Source organism: Musca domestica, unplaced genomic scaffold, assembly GCF_030504385.1.
Source record: "Musca domestica strain aabys unplaced genomic scaffold, Musca_domestica.polishedcontigs.V.1.1 37, whole genome shotgun sequence".
NCBI classification, from domain to species: Eukaryota; Metazoa; Arthropoda; class Insecta; order Diptera; family Muscidae; genus Musca; species Musca domestica.
This window is the reverse complement of record NW_026712321.1, coordinates 662,207-673,456: the sequence shown is the minus strand read 5'-3', so window position 1 is coordinate 673,456 and position 11,250 is coordinate 662,207. Positions and strand designations below refer to the sequence as shown.

General features: G+C 29.2%; 1 protein-coding gene across 1 annotated transcript in view; it reads right to left on the bottom strand.

The window, feature by feature from the left end:
- Window positions 1-211: 211 nt before the first annotated feature.
- Window positions 212-11,250, bottom strand: part of LOC101900301 (transcription factor collier) — a 92,632-nt gene continuing 81,593 nt past the window's right edge. The window contains exons 6-11 of the mRNA XM_059126259.1: window positions 9,577-9,658; window positions 9,322-9,502; window positions 6,236-6,517; window positions 5,662-5,806; window positions 5,325-5,599; window positions 212-3,216 (exon numbers count right to left, since the gene is read on the bottom strand). Coding sequence (XP_058982242.1) covers window positions 3,125-3,216; window positions 5,325-5,599; window positions 5,662-5,806; window positions 6,236-6,517; window positions 9,322-9,502; window positions 9,577-9,658 — 1,057 coding nt within the window. The 3' untranslated portion in view covers window positions 212-3,124. The remainder of the gene's footprint in view (window positions 3,217-5,324; window positions 5,600-5,661; window positions 5,807-6,235; window positions 6,518-9,321; window positions 9,503-9,576; window positions 9,659-11,250) is intronic.

Genomic DNA, 11,250 nt, shown 5'->3' with positions numbered 1-11,250 from the left:
GTATGTCTGTATATGTATTGTATATTATTGAATATTTTACAGGGTTTTTTCTTATTTCTTTTTCATTAATTAAAACTATGAAAAAGCTTAAATTTACTAAATTGTTTTTTTATAGTTCTCAGTTTTGTTTTTGTTTTCGTAATTCATTATTAATTTAAAAAAAATGCAAAACACCTTAATATAATAAAAAAAAATAATATAAATATTTTTTTAATCATAACAACAAATAGTTACATACAAAAAAAAGGTTTACATTAGCATGTGTGTGTGTTTTGTGGGTTGTCTTTTAATATTAATATGATTTTGTTTTTTTTTATATATATAACAGCATTTAATTTAATTAGTTTTATCCTATAAAGTACATATGCGAAAATGTTTGTGTAAACATATTGTTGTTTTTTGTTTGTATAATGTATGTGGTTATGTACGTTTTGTGGGTATGCATGGCATTGTAGCACATAATATTGTGATTTGTGTATATGTTGATCTTATTATAATTTTTTTTGTTATATATTTTTCTTTTAAGAAAAAAATGAACAAAATTATTTTTGTAGATTATTCAAAATTTTAACGATATGTTTAAGTATATGTTGTTGTTTTTTGTTTGTTTTTTATTATAAATTTGTAATTATTTATATATCAGCTGTTTTTCGTTTTTGAAATTCTCTAATGTAGTTTTGATGTTATGATTTTATAGAAGGTTTACATGACAGGATTTGTTGTTAAGTCCATTCAAATCGGTTAGTCAAATAGAATACAAATCAATTGCAATTTATATAAAATTTGCTAATTACTTGAATACATAATAATTTATACAAAACAGATCAAATGAAAACAAATCTAGTAATGTAAACCCTGTATAAGAGAGAGAGAGAGAGAGAGAGAGTAATTTTTCTAATTTACCGGTTCACAATTGCATTTAATGTTCTTAAATAACGGTGATTTCTCATTTTCTCACCAAAGAGGGAATTTGTGAAAACAATCGTTTTATCGATAACAGTAGTATTTTATTAAGTGATCTGGCCACACAGCAACTTTAACTGTGACATATGCAAATACTGTTATTTTTTACTCTTACGGTCATTTTTATTGAAGAAAAGCTAGAAAGAAAGCAGGGGAATTATACCAGCCGATATAATAAGGTGTCCTGGCCAGACGTCAACTTATAACAACCAAAATTGAAAAAAGTAAATCTTTATTTAAAGAAAATACTAAATTTGTGTATAAAATACAGTCAAAAATGTAAAATGTAATAAAGTGATCTGGCCACACATTAAATTATGTCGACAAAATCCTAGAAAATTTCGTGTTTTGTTAATTGTTGATTTTTACTCCTATAAACATTTTTATTGATAAATTAAAGAAGGAGGGGGATTAATAACAGCTGTTATAATGAAGTGTCCTGGCCACACCTCAATTTATGGCGACATAATAGCAAATACTCAAATCTTTGTTTCAAGAAAATTTTGGAAAAATGTAAAAATAAAGTGATCTGGCCACACATCAAATTATGTCAACAAATTATTAGAAAGTTTATTTTTAGTAAAAAAAATAATAATTTTGAACAGCATTGAGAACATGTTTATTGCGAAAACAATTAATATGTAAAATGAAGTGATCTGGCCAGACATCAAATTATTTCGACTAAATCTTAAAAATTTTATTGTTGTAAAAAAATAAATTTCCAACTGCATTTCTGAACACATATATTGCAAAAAAAGGTTAAAATAATATTTATTAAAGTGTCCTGGCCATACATCAGATTATTTCGATTAAATCTTAGAAGTTTTCTTTGTAGCAAAAAATTAATTTTCCAACTGCATTTCTGAAGACATATATTGAAAAAAACAATATTTAATATAGTGTCCTGGCCACACATCATATTGTCTTAGACAAAATCCTAGAAATTTTTCTTTTGTCTAAAAAAAATTTTTGGGATGAATAGCTTCAAAAGTTTAATATGTAATAAAGTGGTCTGGCCACACATCAAGTTATGTAGCCAAAATTCTAGAAAGTTTCTCGCAAAAAACAATAATGTGTCCTGGCCACACATTAAATTTTGTCTAAAAATAATTTGAAATTCTCATTCCAGCCCCAAATTATCTTTCCTATAGAATTGTAAACAATCTTTATATTGCAAAAAAATATATATATAATAAAGTGTCCTGGCCACACATAAAATTATGTAGCCAAAATCCTAAAAAACGTATTTTTAGCCAAAAATGAACTATCCAACTGTATTTCTGAACACACAAATTGGAAAAAATCTATGAAAAATATAGCGGCCTGGCCACACATTACATTATACTAGACAAAATCCGAGAAAATTTCCTTTTATCCAACAGTTTTTTAACTTTTCCAAGATATAGTGCAAAAAATTAAAAATAAAAATAAAAAATAAAGTGACCTGGCCACACAACAAACTATATCGATAAAATCTTGAGAAAAATTTACTATTCCACTGCATTTGTGAACACATAAATTACAAAAATTACCCACTGCATTTTTATTCAACCTCATTCTTGGGGGATATGTCTTTTTTTAATATAAATTTGCCTACTTATTGTTAATAACATTTTGATGCATGGTTTTATTTTCAATTTTTTTTTTCAATATTCTTTTTAGCAAAAATTTTTGTTTTATTTAAAGAATGTATGAAATACTATTAGCATTTGTTAAGGGCTTTCTCATGCGGGTTTCTTTCTTGTAGCATTACTATTACAAATTGTAGTAATAATAATAATAAAAAATGATATATGTTTTAACTCGTATACATTAAATTTGTTGTTGTTTTGTTTTTGTTAATTATTTAATGTTGTTGTTGTTTTTGTTAATTATTAAATATTTTGATTTGTATTGAGATTTGTTGTAATGTGATATGATACTTGTTTTTTTGGGGAGAGGCTAATTTTATGGAGCTGCTGGATTTATAAGGGCGTTTTTCGATTTCGAAACCCCTTTTTGAGCCGTTCCATTTAATAACAGCAGATTGATTTATTTGATATTGCACACATCTGCCATGTTTTAGCCATCAAGAATATAGAAGTTATACCATGTTCCTACTGGTTCGGGTTTAAGCCTTTTTGATATTGAAAATCCCCGCCTGGTTGATTTAGTAGTAATATTATTTAGTTGATGTCACCAATTGTGTACTACTATAGCCTTGGGTATTGCATGTGGGCAATGTGAAGGGATTGAAGCTTAAACTGCCAACTCCTAAAAAGAAAGAAAAATACGGAAATTGGTTAAATGTCATATTAAAAATAAGAGAAAAAATATTGCCATGTTCACATGGAGATAGATTTGGCAACTTTTAAAAATACAATTTATTGCTCGGTGGCTTAAGACGCTACCAAATTATTATCTCTCCATGTGAACAGTATATTAATAAAATATGAAAAGAGCTATAGGTTTAAACAATGTTTACACAAGTCTAATATATCTATAAGTCCTCTCACGCTTTGCCCAAAAATATACTTTTTTGAATGTGAAGTCGACTTGATAATCTTTAGAATAAATTTGAAGTATGGCCGGTAAGCTTTAAATGCTGCCAAATCTAAATTTCCCCTCGCATAAACATTGTTATCTCTGTGAATAGGGTTATATAGATCGATTCTGGCCAACTTAATATTAATTGAAAAATAGAATTTTTACAAAATTTTAAATTAAAAATTAAAATTTATAATTATCATTTAAAAATCTTTAAAAAGTAATAAAAAACTTAGGACCTAGAAGTGTGGGTGCCATGATTTTAAGAAAAACTCAATTATTTTTATGGGAAGTCGCTTTATCTCCTTTGAAACTTAATTTGAGGTTTGGCCGGCAAGCTTTAAGTGTTGCCAACTACATCTTCTCTCCATGTAAACAATGTTATCTCTAAGAAAGGGGTATATAGATCGATTATGGCTAATTAATATCAACTGAAAATATAACTTTTACCAAATTTTAATTTAAATTTTTAAACAAAAAATATTAATTAATAATTAAAAAGCCTTAAAAAGTGGGAAAACTCATAGAACCTCGAAGTGTAGATGCTACGATTTTAAGAAAAACTCAATTATTTTAATGAGATGTCCCCTTATCTGCAATGAAACTTAATTTGGAGTTTGGCCGTGTAGCTTTAAGTGCTGCCAACTCAAAATATCACTCCATGTAAATGATGTTATCTCTATAAAGGGTTATATAGATCGATTCTAGCCAACTAATTATTAACTAAGAAATAAAAATCTTAACCAAATTTTAATTAAAAATCCAAACAAAAATTAATAAATAACATTTAAAATATTTAAAAAGTATAAAAAATCTCAGTACCTAGAAGTGTAGGGGCTATGATTTTAAGAAAAGACTCAATTAACTGCCTTCAAACTTAATTTGAGGTTTGGCGAAGAATCTTTAAGTGCTGCCCAACCAAAGTTGTCTTCGTGTAAACATTGTTATCTCTATAAAAAGGGTTATATAGATCGATTCTAGCCAACTTAATAGCAACTAAAAATAAAAAGCGCTGCCCAACCAAACTGGTCTTTGTGTAAACATTGTTAACTCTATAGAAAGGGTTATATAAATCGATTCTAGCCAACAAAATATGAACTTAAAATTAAAAATGTTAACCAAAAATTGAATTCAAAATCCAAATAAAAACTTAATAATTAATATTTAATAATCATTAAAAAGTAGGAAAAATCATAGTACCTAGAAGTGTAGTATTTTTTGGAGTGTTGTTGTTTGCAGAGTTGTAGTTTCGAACAGCATTCCGGGAACTGGCCTCACTTCTTTGTGGGGGGTGGTGGATTATTTACCGGGAGTATTGAAAGGATTTACAGGATCCTGCTGGATGTTAGTCTAAACTGCTGCTGTGGCTGCTGAAACGGCTGTATTATGCCATGGCTGGTGGGGATGGTGATAGTGATGCGGATGTGTGTGATGATGTTGGACCAAAGCCTGGTGCCAGGTGCTGGACACTGTTGAAATTAATGGCGAAAAGGCACTTGCTGAGCATTTTTTGTTTTTTTTTTTTTTTGGTATTTTCAAGTAAAAGGTTGGGTATTTTTTTGAGGGGAAGGAGGAGGGGGTATTGTAAATTGTTTTTTGTGTTCAAATCAAAAGAAAAAAAAATAGGCAAAGAACAAAAACAACAAATTATAAAAAAGCAGAAAGAAATTTTAAATAAAAATGCTAAACATAAGGGAGTACAAAATAATCTAACCAAAATTATTTTTGCAGAAACAAAATAAATAAATAAAAAAAATAACCTCACAAATTTCTTTTGACCAAACACAAAAAACAAAAATCTTTTTCTCTCTCTCTACATTATTGAAGCTACTAACTTGAAGTGGAATTGAAGACACTGCCCGGGGAAGTTGACAACGTACCCATATTGGTTGTGGCTCCATAGCCATTTGAACCAGCTGTGGTGGTGGCCCCGTATGAACCTCCCGAACTGTGGGGTGTCGATGCACTGCTGCAATAGCCTCCACGTGGGCTGACACTGCTCGACTGGGTCCTTTGATAATCATCTTCGGCCCATTGGCCAGAACCATCCTGGACGCTGACTGCCAATTGGCCGGCATATGAGTTGAAGCCGGTGGAACCGCCGGGGGATCTAAAGAATATAGAGAAAAAATGTTAAAAAACGGGTTGGGAAGCAATGTATGCTAATCTTACCTTGGCATTGAGTACAAAGCCTCAACAAGATCAGCTGCCCTTTTCAAGATGATTTCCTTTTGTAGCTTTTCTGGATCTCCTGGATGGCGGGGTATCAATTTTTGTAAACGTTGGAAACCATAGTCGATGGTGGGTTCATTTAAAGCTATAAAATGAAAGAAAAGAATGAAAAAGTTAAGATTAAATAAGGGAAATCAGAAGCAAACAAAATCGATCTAGTGATCCCTACTGGCTAAAGGCAAAAGGCCACTCTCTCAATTGATAATAGAAAAATGGTGAATTACTTAAAAGATTTGTGGTTTTAAACCGCAAAATAACAAAATTAATCAAAAAAGGATGACGGCGTTGAAAAATTTAATGCCAGCTTTGGGATTATAGTATGTATATTTCTTATTGAAAAAGATTAGTTAAATCAAACTTTTATAAATCGGAGAAAGTTTCATTGTTTAAGGAAAGGGATCAATGTTTTGGAATAAAATCAGGGAAATATTTTTTTGGATAGTCTTGGCTTTGAGATATGGCCATAATTTGCAAAAAATTAAAAAAATTCTCTCGTTTTTCTTGCTCTACTTACACACATAAACAAAACGTCCCGGTGAGCCCTTACAAAACTGTTTGCTCTTATACGAAAGAGTAACTTCGACAACACCTGGTATATGTCGGGGCGGGGTCTGGACACGTATGGCATGTGAGGTGATCAATTCACTCCAGACAAGCATTGTACCGAACACCACCTGCAGGCCATCAAAGAAATTGTCTCCCACAATAATGACGGTGGCGCCACCTGTTGTCCAACCCTCACTGGGCGATATGGCTTTAATGCAGGGTGTGGCCACTGGCAAGGGGGGATAGAGACCTAAAATGTGAGAAGAAAAACATAACAATAAATAATTTGGAAATTGAAGAAAATGTGAGTTGTGTCCGTTGTATGAGGGGGAGTATGCCAATTAGAAGAAAATTAAAAGATGAAATAAAAAACAACAATAACTACACTACAATAATCTTTGTTTACTTTACTTTACGTTGCGTTGCGTTACGTTACGTTACTGATTTACTGTTGTCGAAATACGCTACTAATCATAGGTTTTTATATGAAGAGAAACATTGAAAATCATTGATTTTTTCCCCTAAAATTTGCTGCAACAATACAAGTTTTATATAAAATCCTGTAAAGGACACCTTGAGAGAAAAATAAAAATTCGGAGATGCCCATAATAACCTACTTTTGGATTTTAATACCAAAAAAATTTTAATAAAAAATTAAATTTTAAATGACCTTAAATAAATGGAATTTTTTATAAAAATTCCTTGCACAACTTTGAATTTTTCGCAAAATCGTTGCAAGGACCTCTCACAGAGAAAATAAAAATTCGGAGATGTCGGTTCAAACACTTTAGTGGGTTATATTACGTAGAAACTAAGGAGGAAAGTTATTCTTATAAGACTCCTAGAAGTATACTACATTTTCGGTAGAAAAGACACAACTTTCTCTAAATTTTTGTATAAAATCCTTTAGAGGACACCTTTAGCAAAAAATAGAAATTCGGAAATGCCGCTATCTATTCGTTTAAAGGATTTAATATCAAATTTATAAGAAATGTATATTTTTGGTTAACTAAAATTATTTTGTTTTTTTTCAGAAAAAAATAAGGTTTTTGAAAAATCCTTGCATAACAGTAGTAAGGACTCCACACAGAAAAAATCGAAATTCGGAGATGTCCATTCAAACACTTCTGTAGGTTATATTACCTATAAGCTAAACAGGAAAAAATCCTTTTATAAGTATCCTAAAAGTATACTACATTTTCGGTAGAAAAGACATAACCTTCTGGAAATTTTTGCCCAAAATCCTTTAGAGAACACCTTGAGCAAAAAATAGAAATTCGGAAAAGCCTCTATCTATTCAATTGTAGTATTTATTTGAAAATATTAATTATTTAAGTAATTTTAATTTTCAGGTACATAAAAGTATTTTCTGATTTTCTCTGGAAAATTTCCTGGGACTAGTGAGTTTTTTCTGAGAAATTATTTTGAGGACATCCTAAACAAAAAATAGAAATTCGGAATTTGTCTTTGCAATTCATTAAAGGATTTTATTTAATAGAAACTTTAAAGGAAATAAATATATTTTTGAGTTTTTGTTGAATTCTTGGATTTTCTAAAGACGTGTTTTGCATATTGGCAAATTTCGGCCAAAATCCTTTAAAGGACCTCTCAAGCAATAAATACAAATTTTAATAAGAATTCGTTTATGGATTTAATAGACCAATATTTTTTCAAGAAAAAAATAATATTTTAAAAATATTTGAAAATAATGGGATTTTCTCAAAAAATCTTGTATTTTTTTCAAGTTTTCGGCAAAATCCTCTCAAGGACCTTCTTGGTAAAACACAGAAACTTCGGAATTTTTGCTAGCAATTCATTTAAAGATTTTATAGAATTATCCTTTTTTAGAAAAATATATGTTATTAAACTTTTGGTAGCATACTGTGGATTTTCTCAAGCGGTTTCTCGTGTATTTGCAAGTTTTGCACAAAATCCTTTAAAGGACGTTCTAAACAAAAAATGGAAATTAGGAATTTATCCTAACAATCAATTTAAGAATTTAATTAAAAAAATTAAAGAAAATCTACAATTTTTAAAACTTCCGCTAAAATGCTGGGACTTCCATAAGGAGTTTCTTATGAATTACCAAGATTTGGGCAAAATCCTTTTAAGGACATCCTATTCGAAAAATAAAAATTCTGAAATGCCTTTTTCTATCGATTTGTGGATTCTATTATATAAAACTTTTGAAAAACAATATTATTAAAATAGTCTGATAAAGTAGAGTAATTTTCTCAGGAAGTTTCTTGTGTATTGACAATTTTCCACCAAAATCCTTTAGAAGACCCCATTATCAAAAAATATAAATTCTGGAATGTCCCTATCTATCCATGTGTCAGTTCTATTAAATAATACTTTTTTTTAAAAAAATGCCGTTTTTACAACTTTTACTAAAATATCGGGATTTTCTTAGGAATTTTCTTATGTATTGGCAATTTTCCAACAAAATCCTCTTAAGAACACACGAAGCAAAAAATAATAATTCAGAAAATTCTCTATCTATCCATTTTCGGATTCTATTAAATTAAATTTTCAATTAAAAATTACCATTTTTAAAGCTTTTCGTAAAAAATGGGGATTTTCTCAAGTAGTGTCTTATATATTGGTAAATTTCCTCGAAAAATTTTTAAAGGCCCATGTTAGCAAAAAATATAAATTTTGAAATGTCCCTATCTATCCATTTGTGAATTCTATTAAATTAAACTTTTGAAGAAAAAAGTACAATTTTTAAAGTTTTTCATAAAATATCGGGATTTTCACAATAATTTTCATATACATTGGCAATTTTCCAACAAAATCCTGTTAAGGACCTCTTCAGCGAAAAATAAAAATTCGGAAGTGTCTCTATATATCCATTTGTGGAATCTATAACAAAAATACATGTAATTACATATTAAAATGCGTAGTCGCCTAAAAGTATGCAACGATTTTTGTCTTAGAAGTTAAACTCCAGCCGACTGAGTTTACATTGAAACCTAAGTTAATTTCTACGTTTCTACCAAATGAAAACAAACAACAAAAAAACGTTTTTAATGGAAATTTTGATGTACAGACCATCATAGGTACTGTCAGGCGCAAGGGGATGTCCCGTTATGGACAGGGAGTGATTGCCTGTACCTTCCGTGGTGTCCAAACGTTTGGCGCGGCGACCATGTTTCGAGTTGTTGTGCACAAACATATTGTCCGATATGGCCAAGAGGGGGCCCTCCACGCTCACCTGGGTGGAAATGACAACCTGGCAGGGGGAGAAATAAATAATTATTTATTTAAATTAAAAAAAAAAAAATGAAAAAATATTTAAAAACTTACCTGAAATCTTCTCATATCTCGGGGATTGCCAGCATTTTTCAAACAATTTTGATTGCATTTCAAGAAGAATTTCAAAAAGAATCTAAAAAGAGAGAAAACAAATGATAACAATTAGTACACATTAAAGGATGGCCGGAGAGGCTCTTGAGAATCTGTCATAATATTTCACAGAACAGACATAAAAATAATCTGACACCCTAAATAGTAATAATGTTGCCTTTCTTTGGAAACTTTAAAATTTATTACCTCACGAAAAAAAATTTTCAAAATTTTATCTATATTTTTTCTTTGTATTCGAGTTGGAGAGAAAGAGGGAGAGGGGGTAACAAATTTACATACAGCCAGGCCATAAAAAAATAAACGGGGCTGTGCTGAACATGTGAGTTAAAATAATCGAATTTGTTTTGTATGTTAAGTTAGTTTAGTATTCAAATTTCAATTCATTTCAACAACAGCATGCCGTAGTGTAATACGATACCAACAAGAACAACAACAAAAAGGGAAAGTACTTCAATCCTTGTCACTCATCCTTTTTGAAAAAAAACATACACACTCACACACACAACTGTTATGATCTAAGGTTTTATTTTTGTGAAGCTGCATTCTCTCCTCTCTGGGGAGAAGATGATTTTTTCCCCTTTGTGGTTGCTTTAATGAAATCAGTGAGAATTTCCCTGTTTTTAGGTTAGATCAGATTGTAGTGCAAAGTCGGTGTGAAAGAGATCTGGGTACTTAGGGACAATTAGCTGGTCAAAGTATCACTTTTTAATGGATTTTTCTATGCGATATGAAAATAAGTGTTGATTTCAGAATATGTTGAAGTAGCCTGGATTAGTTTTTCAATATTTAGCAAGAAATTTAAATATACAGAACATTTGATTATGTGATAATAAAACATGAGGGAAATTCATTAAAGGAGATAAAAATTAGGGGTAGATCGAAAAAAATATAAATTCTAAGAAAATTTTTTGAAGTTTTTATTGAATTTTTGAATTTTTTTAATGATGTGATAATAAAACAAGAGAGAAATTAATTCAGGAAGGAGGGAATAGAAACAAAAAAAAATGTTTCAAAATGTTCAAAATCTATATTGAATTTTTTTTATCAAGAAATAAACAAAATATTTTAATAATAAAAACTATAAGAAAAAAAAAACATAATTCATGAAAATAATTTTTCATATTTCGAAAAAAAAAATAAAAATTTTATAAAAATTTTCAAACTTTTTTTCAAATTTCTAAATTTTAATAATATTTTTTTTGTATTTGAAGTAAAAAAACAATAAAATATTAGATAAAATATTCGAGGTGACTCCAATTTTTTAAGAATTTTTGACAAACAAAAAAATCGAAATTTTATAAAATTTTCAAAATTTTTTATAGTTTTTGCTTATTAAGAAGTAGAAGTAACAAAATGTATTCAAAGACATAATATTTTGAGACATTCGAATACAAATTTTACGATTTTGGACAAAGACATTTCAAATTTTTTTTTCGAACTTTTCGAAATTTTTATAAAAAAAAAATAATGTAATAATTAAGTATATGAGAAATCTATATAAACATATAATATTTAGAGAGATTCAATTATTTCTTAGAATTTTGAAGGAAAAAAAAATTCAAAAATTTTTAGAAAATTAAAAATTTTTGTTTTAAGAAGTAAAAAAAAAAAAAT